The sequence below is a fragment of the Labeo rohita genome, chromosome 22 (assembly GCF_022985175.1).
Source record: "Labeo rohita strain BAU-BD-2019 chromosome 22, IGBB_LRoh.1.0, whole genome shotgun sequence".
NCBI classification, from domain to species: domain Eukaryota; kingdom Metazoa; phylum Chordata; class Actinopteri; order Cypriniformes; family Cyprinidae; genus Labeo; species Labeo rohita.
This window is the reverse complement of record NC_066890.1, coordinates 17,629,290-17,648,848: the sequence shown is the minus strand read 5'-3', so window position 1 is coordinate 17,648,848 and position 19,559 is coordinate 17,629,290. Positions and strand designations below refer to the sequence as shown.

Below are 19,559 nucleotides of genomic sequence, written 5' to 3'. Positions count from 1 at the left end.
GCAATATTGTTCTCAGAGAATCAATGTTTTTATTGTTATATGGTAGGGGGCGCTATTACACATCTTCTGTACAAAATTTCCAAAACACAAGTAAAGAAGAAGCCGAACCAATAGATGCTTCCACATGTTTTTAACACAATCACCAGTCATAAAACAGCATCAAAACAGTAACGTTACGAAATAAAATGTGACCCATGAAGAGATAATAATGACTGTCAAGCTTTGGGCGTTGATCGAGTCCATCTACATCACTCTGAATCCAATTCATAGTCTTTTTTTCATCTTTTTGTTGAAAATATTATTTACTTCTTTTTTATTGTTATTTATAAAACTTGCCCACATTCAAGTGTTTATAAAAAAGAATGCATAAAGCTAGTATAAAATGTTTTTGTTTACAATCAGATACCCTCTTCTTTCTTTTGATATTTTGTATGTTCAGATATTCATATAACAAAATATATGCAAATTTATTCCTAATAGGGACATAGTAGTATACTTACAGCATGATGTAAAGTTCACTTAAAGAAAACTTACAAGTTTAAAACTACTATACTAGTAGTTTACTGAGACTATACTTCAAAGTGTACTAAAAGTATTTATTTAGTAAACTATCAGTATACCTATAAGTTCACTTTTAGTATACTTGCAGTACAAACTAAAAACATAGATGTAAACTAGTTGTTTACTCAAAGTTTACTACTTAAAGTATACTTAAAAGTATACTGTTATATACAAGAAAGTGGGCCAATTTAGTCCCAAGGAGTATTGAAACAGTACACTTACAAGTATGCTACTAGTACTAGTACACTGATATTTGTGTACTTACTACATAAAGTATGCTTAAAAATATACCTGAACTTTAATTAAGTATACTTAATTAAATAAACTTGAAGGATACTTCTTTTTGGTAATGGTACTTTATTCTGTTTCCTACGGAAATGTTTGTTTGGTTTGACAGTTTTTTTTTTTGTTTTTTTTTGACAGGAAGTGAATAAGATGAACAGAATAAGATGTGTGAAACTCGGTAGTAAAACAGGTTCAAGTGTATATTTGTTCACAGGTTTTTTTTTTTTTTCATGTTCACTTGGTTAAAGGTTACCACCTATTGCATGCAAGTGTATAAGATTGTGTCATCTATCAAGTGACCAAACCAGTGGAAAACGCCTTTTGCACGAAACCACACTGTGTGTGTATAAACCACAAACAAGCTGTGTAGATGATAGACATTTTAATATGTACAAAAAATATATTAAAAACAATTACTATGCAAGCTAAAAAAAAAACCTCTGTACATTTATTGAGGTTTGTGTCCTTAATTTCCAGTGGTATGTCAAATAATAAAACACAAAACTGCATAACTAGTAGAAAATTTCATTGGCTGTAGAGGACAGCAGTGCTCAGCTCTGGACAAGGCCCGGTGTTTCTGGGACACTTGAATAAATCAATTTCAGCATACTAAAAGAGGAAGATATTAAATATCAGTGGCTGTACACAGTATGTAAGACATAATGTACAGTCAGGTGGTGATTATCACAAATGTGTTCTCACAGGGGATGAAGCACTATTTTTCAAGCATGACAAGATGGAATCACAATTTTTAAATATTTTCAGTCTCAATCAAGTGTCTCACAGAGTTTCATTTTAAACGTTTCAGATCATTCAAATAATGAATCTTTTTAATGTTATTTGAGGTTGAAAGGATTTACTGTAATAATTACAAGGACAGGTAAAAATAAGATCACATATACAGTATTTTACCTTTGAATTATTTGAGTTTTGAGCTGCAGTGTCATTTTTAGATCTTCCAATTACGTCAATGTAGCTGTTCACCATACCTGAAATAACAATTAAACTGAATCAGTCACTGAATTTACACATTATGACAGTCAAAACAAATACCACATACGATATGGTTACATTTGTGTAGATCTAGAGTTTGTCCTCTTTTTAGTTTAGTGAGACCTTAACATAGCTGTAGTAACAGCAGTACAAACCTATTAATGCGATGAGCAAAAGCATATTCAGCAGGACAGAAGTGATGATGGTCAGATTTCTCCATTGGGTCTCATGTTGTGGAGCATCATTTGATTCTGTCTGATTCCTCTGGACCGAGTCTGTCAAATGTTTCTAATTGTATCAATCTCTGTTTCAATCTTTAGCAACTTTATAAGTTATTTTACACTCTTAAAAATAAAGGTGCTTTAGGGTTCTTCACAACGATGTCATAGAAGAATGTCTCAGGCAACATATGTAACACAGACACTGCGTTCCCTGTCGGTCGCTATGGGGAATGCCGTCTTCATGACGGTGACTGAAGCATACATCTAAACACGACAACAACATTGGCCGGCGAAAGCCTATGACGTCACTACTGGTGCAACCACAGTATAAAAGGGCACCGGGAGAACACGTCATCCGTTCTTCATCTAATGCAGTGTTTCTCAACGGGGGCGTTCGGACAGCATCGGGGGGCGCTGGAAGCAATATTTTTGAAAGGGGGGCGTTGAGCTGTCCCTGGAGGGCGTTTGGTCAAGACGAGTTTACACCAAAGATGTATAAGCTGAAACTTTCAAAAGAAAATGGTCTGCCACATCCTAACGCTGTCTTTACTGGATACGTAAAAACGCACTTTCTGTATCTATTTCTCAACTTACCACAATAAAGAATACCAAATTTCTAAAGAGTTTATTCAAAGCTCACGATTATAGCCTAATTTATATCCACGTGGCTTTTTTGCTCCTTTTTTGCTTCTAATGATAATGATACTTAAAATGATAAATCAAAAATGTGATGAATGTCATGTGCTATTCAATGACATTAAAAAATAAATAAAATTATGTATTCTTCTCATGCTAAGCTATATTACTACAGCTTTCAGTGTCACATGACCTTTCAGAAATTATGCTGATTGTTGCTTAAGAAACATTTCTTATTATAGCTGGCACAACACACTGACAAAAAAACAAAAAACAAAACAAGATTTGAAATTGAATTGACTATAACAAATATATAAATCAGGACAGCACTAAAATAGTAACTATTTTGGAAATGAGGAGCATATGTTTCCCATCTTTCTACAACCCCAATTAAAAGTTGGGGCATTTTGTGAAATGCCATAAAAATAAGAATATGTCATTTGTTCTCTTTAGCCTTTATTCAACTGACTTAAGTACAAAGAAAAAAATCCAATGTTTTCAATGGCCAACTTAGTTTTATTTTGTTAGTATAAACAAATTTTGAGCATTGATCCAGCTTTACTTGCGAAGACTGAGACGCTCCATTTATAGCCAAACATGATTCCCTCACCTATTACCAATTCACCTGCTTGCTGTGTTTCAAAGCAGTTTATTTGGTTATTCTATAACCTTTTCACTTTTATTTTGCCTCTGTCCCAACTTTTTTTGGAGTGGGATGCATACTTCAAATCAATCGATCAATAAATATTTTATAAATAAATGTTTATATTTACAAAATACATTTAAGTTGGTCAGTGAAAACTCTGGAAATCTTTTCTTTGTACTTTTGTCAATTAAATAAACGTAAAATAGAATGAACAAATCACAGATTTTATAATTTTACAAAACGTCCCAACTTCTCACCAAATCTATGAAATATAGTAAAGTAGGGTTTATGTGTAAATGTGGTATTTACTCACCAAAATAACAATGTCCACTATGTCATTTTTATTAGTCTTTTTAAATTTGGGGCAACAAGATATATCCGCATCTCAACAACACTGAAGCTATAGCAATGAAAACCACCAACATGGTCAAAAACTCTGTAAATTAATGTTATTACACTTATTTTAAAATAATTTACTGTAAAAAAGTACTTCACTGTCTTTTTTGATCAATTCAATGCATCCTTGAAATAAAGTAATTTCCTTAAAATCATAATGACTCCATACATTTGAATTACTGTAAATACAATATCAGTCCTCATTATAAACACAAAATAATAATAATGAACTTTAATATTCAGTGAGGACAGTTTGACTATGATTTATTTGATGGGGGGCGGTGAGGGGCCTGGATAATGGGTAGGGGGGCGCTGGCCCAAAAAAGGTTGAGAACCACTGATCTAATGCTTGCATCCAAAGCATGGCGAGGATTGTAGAGGATGCAGTGTCTCGTTCCCTTCTGAGGGAGGCATGGTTACATATGTAATATGAGACTTTCCTTTCGAGGGAACATCAGCTCTGGATGAGATTGCTCAAGGAACTGATTTGGCAAATCCTTGGTAGCAACACCCTGCACAGAAAGTTATCGGTAAGGAATGGGAGTGGGGAAACTCAGACGCTCAGAGGGGAGCGGCGTGCTCATAGGTGACCCTCTATGGCGAGGGGAGCACTGCTAGCTTGAACAAGGAGCGGCCTACCAGGGAGGCAACAGGCAGCCCGACAACCTGGCATGAGTGTTAACTGGAGCTCTAGAAAGAGGAAGCTCAACTCTTGGAATAGGAAAGGAACTCGGGCGCTCAGTATGGGAGCGGCATACTCATAGGTGACTCTCTGTGGTGAGGGGAGCACAGCAAAACTCAACCAACAAGAGTGCAACCCAACAGGGAGGCAGAGAAAGGCCCAACAACCTGAGGCTGCTGCTCCATGAAGCTCCAAGGAGTGCAAGACCCAGTGAGAGGAGTTCTCAGATGCTCAGTCGGGTAGCATGTTTTTTTACAAGCTCAAAGGTAACCCTTTAAAGTAAGGGGAGCAATGCTAGGCTTGACCAACAGGGTAACTCATCAGGGAGGCAGCAAGCAACCAAACTTCCTGGTGTCACTGTCACGGAGCTTAATGAGCGGAGGGCTGACCTTAGCAAAGGGACAGATCTAGCTCAACCGGTAGCGAGCGGTCAAAGCCCAGGGGCAAGTTCCTAGCTCTCAAGTAGAGAGGAGGACTCACAGGATCTGCCCAGGAGAGGGGAGCCTATAAAGACCCTTCCATAGTGAGGGGAGCACTTCCACGTCTAGTAAGCAGATTAACTGCAAATGGGACCATCAGAAATAGAATCCAGGCTTAGAAGGGGATCACACGTTCCTACAGCAACAGGGTCCCACCCATGGAGGCAAATGACCAAGGAGGCAACAGGGATAGGCCTAACAACTCGGTATGGATGCATATGGAGTTCTTGGGAGTGGCGCTCTCAGCCCTTGCACTGAGGTGGTCCCTACAACTCAAACTGGGAATAAGAGGTGCATTGCTAGCCCTCGTAGTGAAGGGAGCACACCCTAGCTCGACCAGAAGGCGGTGCCAGATTAAAGGATAGTCTAGTCAGAGCCCGAATTGTTAGTTAGCCAAACAGTCCTATGCTTTCCATCTCGATAGAGAGCATAGGTCCCATTTCACCAGACCCAAAGGAACCTGGACCCAATAACCATTAACCAATAACCTCCTTAGACCGAACCTCTCAGGAAGTTTTTCCGCAGAAACACCTCTCACTCGTACCTCAGGAAAAGCATTGTACTCAAGCCCACTCCTCAGAGGGGGGATTCACTGGTTCAACCATAAGGGCAGTGTGACAGGGGCGTTCAAATGGGCCTAACCATCTATAGAACTGCAAAGTGGAGTTAAGGAGTGAAGCCCCCCACACTTTAGCAAAAGAAGCTCTAACTTAGAGAATGTGCATGATGGTTGAGTCGATGACTCGAATCTCAGGAAACCCACAGCTTCTCAAAATAAACACCCAGCCAGCACGTCAGGGAGAATATCATGAAGCATTACACTCAGAAAATGCTCAGTCTGAATGGAGAACCCGTGAGCCCTGGGGTTACAGCGCTATACTGGGGACCTGAAGGCCAAGGAGTCTACCACAGAAGCCTAGCGCCTTGGCTGCATGATCCATCAAGCATGAGGCCGAAGATGTAGACTATCATCAGGCTGGATCCAGTGCTGACGGGTGAGACCATCACCACAATCAGTCAACAACACAAGAGGTTCTGACTTCAGCAGGGGAGGTGCTCGTGGAGGTCCTACCCTGTAACAAAGTCAAAAGGTACAGAGACAGGTCCACATAGCGCTGCGGAGAAAGCTAGTTTGTGAGCCACGTAAACTAGCAATGGAGATATGAAAAGAGAGATGAAATGGATCGTACTCACCCACCACAACTCCTGTGCATAGTCTCAGGTTCACGGATATATTCTGAAGGTGAAATCCTGAAGAACACTTGAGACCGGACTATGAGTAGGTAGTTCTATGCGACATTAAACCAGAGAAACTAACCAGAACATCAAGGTCCAGCATGAGAGACTGCAATGCAAGTGCAGGAGGCTTCTGCCTAAACTCGGTCAGTCAGTGGTGGCTTCAGATCAAGAAGGCTTGCAAGCCAACACTTGAGCAGAAAAAGTCATACAACCTGAAAAATTTAATGTGGTTATCTGATAAGAACGTGACATAAAACATCTGTCCAAGAACTGCAGGCAAATACCCACATCATGCAATTCCTTAGGAAATTAGAGAGATTTCCTGTCAGGTCCTTTCCATGTTCTGTCCCTGAACTGTGAATTGCAGGCAATGGCAGATAATTCTCACTGCAACACGCAGCATATATTCAGTTCCTGCGGGAGCTAAACATGCTCCGCCCACATGCTAGATTACCTAGGAAATCAAGCAAGAACAGAGCTGCCGCCACAAATGCATTGCTATTCTCCTGCGAGAGCCGAACGCACTCATGCAAACTCGGGTAATACAACTCGGGTAAATGGTGAAGTAATCACCTTACTTCTCAGTAGTCCCACCAAAGCATCACGATGGGCACAAGCCGTCTCCTCATGAGTTAAGCACATTCAATTTATGGTCATCCCTTACGAGAAACAAGCAATGAATGCAACGAGCGCATTCTACCTCCTTGAGAGCTGACCACACTTGCACTTCACCACACACACAACACACGAGCCGCATGAAACTGTAGGCATCAGAGCAAAGCCTCCAGCTTAGCTTCTGGTAACATAAACAAATGGTCAGTGAAGACGAAAAAGAGGATGATGTGTTCTCCCAGCACCCTTTTATAGCGAGTGGGGGAAAAACGGCCCCCTACTGCTTTTCCCAAAATAGCCACAAGACCCAAATCAAGACGTTATTATAACTATGGATTACGTTAACAAGAGCGATGTAGAAGTTTACACTGGTGATGTACCAGAGAGAAAACAGATTTCACAGTTTGAAAATTATCTAATTTTCAGCAGTAAGAAAAAAAAATGTTTTAAAGCTTGTTGTTTTATAGAACATCACAGTTATATATGATATGAGAACAGTAGGGCCTGTAGATAGAGAGTTTGTGTTAATAAAAAAATATAATTATATTTTCAGAATTACATATTTTTTTCTCAAACATAGTCAGTGGGGTAAAATGCCCCCCCAGCCAGGTGGGGTAAAACGGCGCCAGGGAGTAATGCACAATTACTGTAGTTACTCTGTTCTGAACATCAAATCCTTCGGTTTTCCATAAAATTAATTCTAACTAATTGGTTGAATAAAAATATTTAAAAATGACCTCAAGTTAGCATCAGGTAGCAAGTTAGCTAGCCAGTTAACATCAGCTAACAAAATGTTTCAAATAGGCTATTATAATTTTGTAATTCATTATTATTGATTATGTTCCTATTGATTTCAAGCTAAAACTGCCTGTACTCTGATTTTGCTTTAACGTTTGAAGAAAGCTTTGTTTATAATTTATGTGATTGTCTCTAAAACTATACCTTTTCTGAACACATCTACATTTTAATTTTTCTAACTTCTAATGTAAAAAAAAAATAATAATAATAATAATTACAGTCCTTAAGGACCGGTCGTGTTTAGATGTATACTTAAGTCACTGGTAATGCTGAAGGTGTTCCCAATAGCTAGAGGACACAGTGTCTCATTCCCTTGAAAAGGAACAATTTTTGGTTCCACAAAGAACCATTCAGTCAAAGGTTCTTTAAAGAACCATCTTTTTCTTACCTTTTTATAATCTGAAGAACACTCTTTTGCAACAAGAACCTTTTGTGAAATAAAAAGGTTCTTCAGATGTTAAAGGCTCTTTGTGGAACCATTTAAACAAAAAACGTTCTTGTACGGCATCATGAAGCACCTTTAGTTTTAAAAGTGTACAATACAGTACACTGTATTCCATATTTTTATTTGTCACATACACAGTTAAATTACCAGCAGTGAAATGTAAGTGTAATTCTATGTAATTAAATATGGAAATCAATCATAAAGATTGAAAGTACAACTGAAGTGAGAAAATACCTTACCAGTAATGTAGATTTTGGTTCCGCTGCTGAATTTTAGTGGTTTACTAGTTTTCACACAATAATAAACTCCTAATTCATCAGTGCTGATATGTTTGACCAACAGACTACTGTTAGTATTCAGTGAGTATTTGAGTTTGAAGTTGCCGTTTTCATATTTTGCTCCCGTGCTGCTGTAAGAGCATAAGATCAGCACTGGAGGATCTGGTAATTTTAGTTTGTACCAGTAAATCTCCTCTATAGCAAGATCACAGCTTATATTCACATCAGCTCCTAAAGTTACTTCTATGTTTGTTAGACTCTCTGTGGCTTGAGACCACATCAACAGATCTATGAAAGAAATAAAAGCACATTCATTAAAATAACAATCAATCAAATAAATAAATAAACCAACTTAATCATACGTGATGTGATAAACTCACAGAAGTGAAGCTGTGTGATCTTCATTGTCTGATCCAGATGTATATCTTCTATACTCTGATCATTTAAACATCTCTTACTGTGAGCGGAAACACTTTGAAACCTCAAACACACAGAAAGGAAGTCAGAGCTGGGCTTCTCTGACAAGACTTCAGCCATCTTTAGCCCTGTAACCCGAATGCACATTCAGAATGACTTAAATGCAGTTCATAAAAATGTTTAAAATACAAAAATGTCACATACTGTACAGTACACAGCATAAATGAGTACACCCCCTCTGAATAAATATAAAAGATGTATTTTCTTTACCCTTTAAGCGGTACGGTCCCACATGTGGGATTTAGAACGTTCGTTGACGTCACGCAACTGCCAAATTCAAACTGAGTTTTCGCGCGTTGGCTGGCGCTGAGCCAGAGAGAGACGCGCGCTGCGCTTGTCATATAATCACAATTTTGCAGTGTTTTCAACCACGTAACGTTTATTTTAGGTTTCAGACATTTAAATACACACAATTACTAGTAAAACAATACATTTAGAGTTTGTAAAATACACACGGATGTCTATTGAATCAGCAATAACAATCCATTCAAGTATAATTTGCCGACGTGTTGGATTCATATCAGATACACATAGTGTAAGTAACGATATAATTCACTCCATTCCTTTCCCTGTTCACCAGCCACTTACTTGTATGTATTTCGGGAGAAACTGGTGAATGTACGTGCTGTAAATCCGGCTGACAGGACTCTCTGAACGGCAGCGCGAACAAACATGGCGGCGCCCATCTCACGTTATAAATCACGATCCAGATCATTTACAAAGGTTTTAAAACGGCAAATACACTCACTTACACGTATTCGTGAATCGGAATATCAGATAGTTGAAGACATGGTAAACAAGTATGTGAATATTTTGAATAAAAAAAGGAAAAACGAAATAAAAGCGATACGTCTGTCATACAGCGCTATAGTGGCTGCAGTGTGTCACGTGGCAATCATGACGCGTCGCCATGGAAACAATAAAGGGAAAGTTGTAAAATAACGGTTGCCTAAAAAAAACTCACTCTGGAGGGTCAGATAGAATATTTTAAACTCACCATTGAAAGGGTTAATGATCACTTATATAAGTCATGGAAATATGGAAAAATTGAAATGTATTAAACATATACTTAAAGGAGAAGTCCACATCCAAAACAAAGATTCACATATAATGAACTCACACCCTTGTCATCCAAGATGTTCATGTCTTTCTTTCTTCAGTAGTAAAGAAATTGTTTTTTGAGGAAAACATTTTTCTCCATAAAATGGACTGATATGGTGCCCCGATTTTGAACTTCCAAAAGGCAGTGTGAATGCAGCTTCAAATGATCTCAAATGCGGTTGTAAACGATCCCAGCTGAGGAGAAAGGGTCTTTTTAATCTTTTTAATCTCAAACGCTTGTCTTGCCTTTCTCTCCATGAACTCTGTGTATTCTGGTTCAAGACAGTTAGGGTATGTTGAAAAACTATTTAAAACTATATTTTCTCTCTCAACTTCAAAAATCATTTCAAAATCATCCTACATCGCTGCAGAAGTACCAACCCAGTCTTTGCAAAGTGAACATGCAAAAAAAGATCAAACACCCTTAACAAAAAAGGTTAAATAGCGATATATAAGACGATTTTGAAGTCGAAGGAGAACATGAGGTTTTTCGACATACCCTAACTGTCATGAACCGGAACAAAACACACCCTGTCAGTTTAAATCTAGATTAAAGACCTATTTCGTTTTTTTTTTAGTTAGTTTTTTGTTTTGTTTTGTTTTGTTTTGTTTTGTTTTGTTTTGTTTTTTGCTAGGCTGCATTAATTAGGACCATTAATATTAGTCTGTTTCGTTGTAGACGTCCATCGGCACAAGACCACGGGAACCAGATGAGTCCTCTGCACAATCTGACTTTGCTACAACATGGAACAACCTGCTGGTTCGTCTGGCCAGAGAAGAACTGGCCCCCCAACTAAGCCTGGTTTCTTGCAAGGTTTTTTTCTCCATATCTGTCACAGATGGAGTTTTGGTTCTTTGCCACTGTCACCTCTGGCTTGCTTAAGCTGCGTTCACACTAGCAGCGACATCTGTCTGCATGTCACCAGGAGCTGGCGATAAGGTTGCTAGTGGGCGTTCTTACTACTGGTTGCCTTGACAGCGAATCAGGTTTCTTGCCGCTAAATACAAACATTTTGGAGGCAAAACACTAAATATAATATAAATATAAATTAAATCTGTACATACGAACAAAAACAAATGAGAAGCAGAGCCTACTTTTTCCATTGAGTGTTTATCTATGGCTGAGAGGAGAATGACCACATGAGCTCTAGCGTCTTCTTTCCTATTGGCTGTCGCTCCCGAAAGTAACTCTTCATTTGCATAAAGTTGAGAGATTCTCAACTTTGTCGCTTCGCTGGACACGCCCCATTCGGTCGCCAACGGTCGCTGTAGTTCGATGTCGCTTTTGTCGCCGAAAATTGCCAGCTCTCCATTGAAATGAATGGGATCGTGTTGCTTTGTCGCTGCCTGTTGCTTGTAGTGTGAACGGGGCTTTAGTTGGAGACACTTAATTTCCAGTGATATCAAATACTGTGAAACACTATTGCACACAAATACTATTTGAACTGAACTGAGCTGGATGATGACATCACTGAATTCAGTGATGAACTGCCTTTAACTGAAAATTGAGTGTTTACTGTTGTCCTTTTACGTTATTGACACACTATTTTCCTATTTAATACTATAAAGCTGCTTTGACCCAATCTGTATTGTTAAAAGCGCAGTAAAGTTGACTTGACTTGACTTTGGTAACTGATCAAGCAGACTTGCTGGAATATTATATCTCTAAAGAAACCTAACGTCTTCTAAGTAAAGAGTAATTGCTGAATTTGTTTCAGTGGGGGTTACTCATTTATGCTGCGCACTGTATATACTTGCTTTCTAATATATATATATATATATATATATATATATATATATATATAAAACAGTCCTCACTAAAATGTGCCACACTTTTGAGAACAGAAGGAAATAATTTAGGATAAAAATACAAACACTTCAGATTCTTCCAACAATATGCAGAGCGACAGGTGCTAAACACAGCCAGGAACAAAGACCTTTCCCTGTTACCTCCGTACAGATTTAGTAAGAGAGGTACACTTTTTTTGTGTGTGTACCTTACCCTACACTCAGAAAAAAGCTGTCACTGGGACAGCATTTTTTAAGTAAGGGCTACTAATGTGAACTCTTTACACACCAATAAGGCTGCTACATGATCTCATGATGAAAACATACCTGTGGGAACTTTTCCGCAAGATGCAAAATATGTACCAATAAGTACACTGCAGTTTCCAACAAAAATGAACACTAGAGGCAGTAGAACAAAAATCGTTTTCATACACAGTTATGATTACAGCTTAATAATTACTGTTTTTGCATTATTGTAATAGGTAGGTTTAGGGTTGGTGTAGGTGTAGATGTTAATAAAACACAATGTAATAGGTAGAAAATGTAACTTAATGTTAGTTTCCGGCCACAGATGTATCCCTTCTAGCCACAACCCCATATGTTTTGCTTTCCGGAAGTAACAAGCTTGCTCAGTATCCAGCACTGACCTGGACTTCAGATTCTGAATCCTTGGGTCCAAATTCCATAAAAACAGGACTAACGATGAAAGCTGACAGACGAGAGATTGAAAAACAAAATGGCATGCTTCAATTGCGTTTTTACGCCACAATTGCTTTTGTTCAAACAACCCAGTAGGTTTAGGTGTAGTGCAGATGGTACATTATTTTAAAACGTCATGGAGCATTAAAGTTATAGCGCCACTTAATGGACATTTCAAGACAGAACCGCAGTGACACGTACAAAACCAACATCACATTAAATGTACCGTTTGTATGTTCATATGTCATGAAACGTATTTTGCGTCTTGCGAAAAAGTTCCCAAAGGAATGTTTTCATCATGAGACCAGATTGCAGTAAGTATCCTATAAGTACAAATTTTCACCTTGGAATTATAAGGTTCTGTCTGCATTCTGAGAGGTTTTGAGATACTGAGCTTCAAAGTTGTTGCATTCCATATACTTTGTAGGTCCCTTTTTTTAAATTAAAAAGCCTTAAAATGTACACACCCTGATAGCACACATACATCTTGGAGACGTCTAATACATGTCTATATGACATCTGCATTTACATCTGCAAGATGTATTGTTTAGAGTGTTTGCTCATCTGCAATTCGTCTATAGGATGTTTCCTATCAGATGTCAAACAGACATTTATTAGATTTTTTAAGATGTTTATGATTTAGAATGTATCTAAAACGTACATCTTACAGACGTCTGTCAGATGTTTGTACACAGCAGATACTTTCCAGTTCAAGAGATCTTTAACAGACATCTTGCAGATCTACGTGTGCTATCTGGGCAACTTAAAAAATAAAAAATAAAATAAATAAATAAATAAGTTGTCACAGAAAAATAATATGTGAGTTACCTTTTGAAAAGATACCACCCCAGTAATAGCTTTTGTACCTTGTTTTCTGAGAGTTTTTTTAAACATATTGTCAGACTTATTAAGTTATTATATACATATACATATATATATATATATATATATATACACACACACACACACACACATACTGTATATATATATTTTTATTTATTTATTTATTTTTACTATTTTGTATTATTTAGGGGATTTTATGGTACTAAATTATATTTATGACCTGTTAACCACTTTTTGAGCATAGACCATTTTGAAAATGAAATTTCCAAGTGAAACTGCCAATATACTGAATGTTTTTAAGAAATGTATATTTTACAAAATATTATTTATTCTAAAACTGAGAAAAATCAAAGCCATAAATCTAATCAAGTTGTGTTCCAAATTTAGCATATAAATGCAAGTATTTAATCACACAGTGCTAGTCCTGTTTTCAGCAATAAAAGCATGAATGAAAGTCAAAAGTATTCAAAGTTACTTTGAAATTGTGACCAAAAGTGAAGAAAATGCACTCTAATTATCATGAAAAACAAATATTTTTTTTATATTTTTAACTATTATTTTATTAATGGTTGATGTTTTTTTTTTTTTTAAGATACTATCAGTCCTTGCCTTCAATAATCCATTCCATTTACACATTTGTATTGCAATTCATATCTCTACCACATGATGTCACTGTAAACTTTTGTAGAAACTTAAACTTGAGTTTAGAATGTTTCACATTTTGTGGAAGATCAATCAATCTAGTATTAGGATTTATTTGTTTGTTAATGTGTTATTTAAATTATATGCATGCATTCCTTTTTTAAGTTATTTGTGTGGGTGAAACTACATGTTACAACAACTCAGTGTGTGTATTTAAATAGCAGGAGTGTGTTTTATACATGGAAGGGTGGCGAATATTTAATTCTTGTGCACTTTTGTCTGAAAGACTGCGTTGTTGGATGACATGCTGTGTGAAATCCGTGCAAAAATCTCTTTGATGAAACATCCTTGGAATCTGAAATCTCATTCTCAAAACAAACCTAATCTAATCTTTGAAGATTTACCAGAAACAAACAAACAAACAAACAAACTATCTACAAGGTCCCGAATGCAGCCACAGACGCGACTCCTCGTGACACAGCGAAGAGAAGGATGCGTTTGATAGTTTTAACTCACAGACTGAGCAAACTGCTTTCATCTGGAGAATTCTCAGCTGAATCGCGATGACTCAGTGTTGTTCGTGTTTCACTGCCTCTCTTAAGTCTTTTGAATCACAGCCAGCCAGAGTAACAAATAGAAATTCCCTTCACTCCATATGCTGTTTTATATATCACACTGGAGGCTGAAAATACAACTATTAAAACAGAATATTTTGGTAGACTTTACCCATATAGCATCAATCTATATAGATCTACATAGTAGACACACATAAAATGCCTGCAAATGTGGTTTTATGCATTTGATAATAAGATAAGCAAAGACAATCATTGGTTTCAATTGAATTTAAACTCTCATGGCTATAAGTCTGTACTGGAGCTGCAATAATATATGCACCTGCGATAAACATGGACTTGGAGCGAATAAATGAGATTATGAATTTGATTAAGGCAATGCATGGACAACTTGCTCAGCAGGTCAGGAGAATCCGCAACACCCACAATGACCATTAAGCTGCCTGTGAAAATGCAGCAGGTTGCTATTCGCGTCACCATGGTTACCTCATGTCCGGAATGTTTATTCAGTTCCCGCAGGATCGAGGTGTTAGCAGACAATCACCTTTACATCTAAAAATAAACAATCAAATTGAGTTTATGCATCAGCGGCTTGGAAAAAAAACAACAACCCATTTAAAATGGCTTGTGGAAAATCAGGGAAATCTGAGTTGTACTTTTTAAATCTTAGTTGGGCATTTATAACTAATATGTATAATATTAATACTATTTTTTTGTACTATTTATCATAATAATTGTAAACTGTAAATTGTTAAATAAATAAGTAAACCTTGTGGAATATTGTGTTAAATTGAACTGTGCTGTTTTGATGGGTAGATGGGTATTTATAATTTTTATTTATAATATTAATTATAATTATAAGTAATATTTATCATAATGAATGTAAACTGTAAATTGTAAAAAACACAAAATAAATAAATAAATAAATAAATAAATAAACCTTGTGGAATATTGTGATGAATTGAGCTGTGCTGTTTTCAATCTTAGATGGGTATTTATAATTTTTATTTATAATATTATTTATAATTATATGTAATATTTATGATAATAATTGTAAACTGTAAACTATAAATTGTAAATAATATAATAAATGACTTGCGGAATATTGTGGTAATCTGAGTTGTGCTTTTTGAATCTTAGTTGGGCATTTATAATTTATAATTAATATTTATAATATTAATGCTAATTTTATGTAATATTATCATAATAATTGTAAACTGTAAATTGCAAAAATAAATAAATAAATAAATAAATAAATAAATAATAAGACTTGTGGAAGATCAATGTAATCTGAGAATCTAATTTGTGCATTTTGTATCTTAGAAGGGAATTTATATTTTTTATTCATAATATTAATTATAATACGTACCATTTATCATAATAGTTATAAACTATAAACTATAAATTCTAAATAATATAATAAATAAAATAATAAAAAAATTATATGTCATATTTACCATATTAATTGTAATTTAAATAAATAAATAAATAAAATTAGTGGATTGTGGAACATCAGGGGATATATATTTAATTAGAATTGTGCTTTTTATCTTTGTTGGGCATCTATAATATAAATAATATATAGTGATTATTAGCTATTTTTTATTATTTGAATCAATTATATATTGCATATAATTAGATAATAAATAATTGTAAATATAAACAATAATAATTTATAAACAATAAATATATTAAATTATTTTATAATTAATACATTTTATATTTAGCAGTAGGCCTATATACATAGATATGTTTCTATATTTCATGTTAATTGTTTCATGCTTATTTCATGTTTATGCCATTTGTAATTATTGAAATTAAATAAATCCATAAAATACCACTGCTACAAATGTGAATTATAAAATGCTAGATTTCAAAGCTGCCGTGTTTTATGCTGATGCTAAAATGTACATTCATGTGAGACTATAATACACACACTGCTAATGGACTCTGTCCTTTATAAATGAATACCTGAGTAGGCCAAATGAGATGGGAAGGGCAGTGAGAGCGCTTGATTCCCCCTGCTTCCCTTTCACCTGCTCTTTTCCAGATAATATTCTTCTGCAGTATCATCGTTGATTTTTTCGAACCTGCTGGACACAAGTCTGTAAAGAAGAGTAAAGACAAACGACAGAAAAATTAGTAAAGCAAGATTTGCCTTCTAATATAGATTTTAACAAGACAATTTAAATAAAACGTATGTTTTGTTTACAAAAATATATTTCTAAACATATCAAACATGTTGATAGGCCAAAAAAACTAAGTTACCTGTCAACTGTGTTACCCAGTAAAGGTAACATGGTGACAGTAGCAAACATAGATGGTATTTTATGCACATATGTGACCCTGGACCACAAAACCAGTCTTAAGTCGCTGTTTTTTTTTTGTAGCAATAGCCAAAAATACACTATATGGGTCAAAATTATTGATTTTTGTTTTATGCCACAAATCATTAGGGAATTAAGTAAAGATCATGTTCCATTAAGATATTTTGTAAAATTCCTACTGTAAATATATCAAAACTTAATTTTTGATTAGTAATATGCATAGATAAGAACTTCATTTGGACAACTTTAAAGGTGATTTTCTCAATATTTTGATTTTTTTGCACCCTCAGATTACAGATTTTCAAATAGTTGTATCTCAGTCAAATATTGTCCTATCATAACAAACCATGCATCAATGGAAAATTATTTAATCAGCTTTCAGATGATGTATTGATCTCAATTTGGAAAAATTGACCCTTATGACTGGTTTTGTGGTCCACGGTCACATATTTCTACAGATGACCTTTATTTATCTAGCACTTTATACAATATAGCTTGTTTCAAAGCAGTTAAGATCATGTTTTGGGTTTTTGGGAAACAGGAAGAAAAAAAAATCCTTCACATTATCAAATTCTAAATGTACCCCTAATTATAGAATGACCCAGGTGCTCACTTAAACAGTTTTTACTCTCCTACCACGTAATGAAATCATGTGGTAAACGAGTGGCGCGAAAACTCCTGGCACATTTACCGCTGCAGAAAGACAATATGGCCTGACAACATAATTATGCCCAGATAATTAGAGTCAGATTAGGAATTATAACCAGTTTGGCAGATGGCTGGTTAACCCACATTCAGACCGCCTCATCAGTCTAACCCAACATAAATGATACAAAATATTACTTTTCAACTATTATTTACATTAAAATCCCGAAGCGACTACGAAGTTTGACTGCGTTTACACTACTTGGTACTGTAAACCGTATTGTAATACCTTCTTCGTACAGATAACCGTCTTCATAGTGATATATAAATATGATAGTATTGACATATATTGAGTCTTTAGGGATTTATTTTTATACCAAACTATTTTGGGTCACTCCCGCTGCTTTAATCCTCTCAGATATGAGGTCAAAACTCTGTTTGTTTGTCCAGTTTAGTTTTTTCCCCCCTTTATCTCTCACTGACCACACAGCATCCAACTTTGATCCCTTTTTCATAACAAAAGAGCGGCTGACAGCTTTGCCTTTAGCTTTTCTGTGGCACTCGTTTAGTTGTGATGGACAGGTATCACAACTTCCGTTTATACAGCACACGTCAACCGAACTCGCACACAAATCGGTTCGGTTATAAAAGCGCGCGTTGTCAATCTTCAAACTGTGTATGAAAATAACCGTTAGGCTGCTGTGGGAGTCGTCCTTTCAATAAAACTGAGGTAAAACAATCAAAAACAAATAAATAACTAGTCTAAATAAATACATAAACCAAACCATCAAATCAAAAGCTTCTTACAATGTCGAAAAACTGCGTATTAATCTGAAAGACTGGCTGCCAAGGCAAATTTGTGTTGTGTCACACATATTGTTTGTTTGTATTAGTGCTAAACTATGTATTTACACTGCAGCATAAACTAATGCGAAGTGCCTGTCAGCTGTTTTAAAATATGGCCCATCCTAATAACTCAAACACGAGTAAATAACCCAGGCGCGCTCTGTCGAGCGTTTACCGCTACGGCAAAGCGCGTGTCCCGTTAAAGAGCGACAATCTGCGTCATGTGACGGCGGACGGACGGAGAGATGAAGATGGCGCAGCACCGGCGCTGAAGAGTCTCCCCGTTCACCCCTTAAAATCACGGAAAATTGTATCGATTACGCGTAAAAGATACGCACGTGACTCGAGAAACGCTCAAGGTTAGCTCGTCCTCGCGCTGTTTTGTCGGATTCCAGCGGTAAATCACGACTGACCGAGTCAATGAAATAAATAAATGATCGCCTCCATCCTCAGATGTTGCTGCCACCGCATCCATAACGGGAGATCCAGACGCACGGATGGGAAACCTGAGCTGACGCGTGAAACATGTCGATTGTTTTATGAAACATACGGCTGTGAGATAAACACGTCCGACCGTCTGCTTCAACTTTAATGTGTCATCGTACATGACATTTAACCGAAACTCTTATAATATCTTGGTTATTTTACCGGGATCATGTGGACACCGACCGAGGACGAGAAAATCGGAGTGGGTGAGTTGAAAACCTGTTTATTTTATCCTTTACGTAAATATACAAATGAAGCTAAACGAAACTAAGGTATGTTTTATGTGGTTTATGAATCATTTGAAGCAGTGAAGGACATATAAAACTAGAAGCCGTATGTAAAACGTATAAAAACCTGTTACTACGCAGTGTTGGATGTTTTACCTTAATGCTGAGGAGAAAGTCGCAACCTGTTTTATGAATTTAACACTTTTACTAGGCTATTACTATTAAATGTATTGAATTCATCATGTAAATCGTTCTGCACGACTGTTGAATACTAACGTGATGTTATACAGTAGTACACACTGCTGATTTTGACGATGCTAAACTCGACCGACAGGGGGCGAAACGAGCGGTGCGTTTCCAACAGGTGCATAGTGGAAAACATCTAACATTGAGGTCTAACACTCATCATCATCTTCTGAGAGAACACAAGCTTCTAAACCAAACGGACAGCATCTTCATTGAACAAGTGCACTGTCAGCATGTTGCGGTGGTCACCGTTTATCCGAAAGTGTCACGGCAGTGCGTGAAATGCCAGTGCAGTTCGCAGCTCCCCTACTGTGCCTGACAGATTCAGACAAGCTGAATGTACGCACAGAAGCAAATTCAAACACGGAGGTTATTAATACACCTTCAAA

At 36.4% G+C, this 19,559-nt stretch overlaps 2 protein-coding genes across 2 annotated transcripts in view; one reads left to right on the top strand and one right to left on the bottom strand.

Annotated features, from left to right (window-relative positions):
- Window positions 1–1,279: 1,279 nt before the first annotated feature.
- On the bottom strand, window positions 1,280–19,205 carry LOC127153237 (uncharacterized). Its single transcript, XM_051094212.1, has 8 exons — window positions 19,081–19,205; window positions 16,365–16,498; window positions 14,880–14,945; window positions 8,652–8,816; window positions 8,233–8,559; window positions 1,995–2,114; window positions 1,759–1,835; window positions 1,280–1,455 (listed from the first exon to the last, which is right to left on the bottom strand). Exons 4-8 carry the CDS (start codon window positions 8,806–8,808, stop codon window positions 1,372–1,374), a joined length of 765 nt encoding a protein of 254 aa, XP_050950169.1. The 5' UTR covers window positions 8,809–8,816; window positions 14,880–14,945; window positions 16,365–16,498; window positions 19,081–19,205; the 3' UTR covers window positions 1,280–1,371.
- Window positions 18,446–19,559, top strand: part of dock3 (dedicator of cytokinesis 3) — a 234,618-nt gene continuing 233,504 nt past the window's right edge. The window contains 1 exon segment of the mRNA XM_051094211.1: window positions 18,446–18,903. Within this exon segment, the coding sequence (XP_050950168.1) occupies window positions 18,867–18,903 (37 nt within the window). The 5' untranslated portion in view covers window positions 18,446–18,866.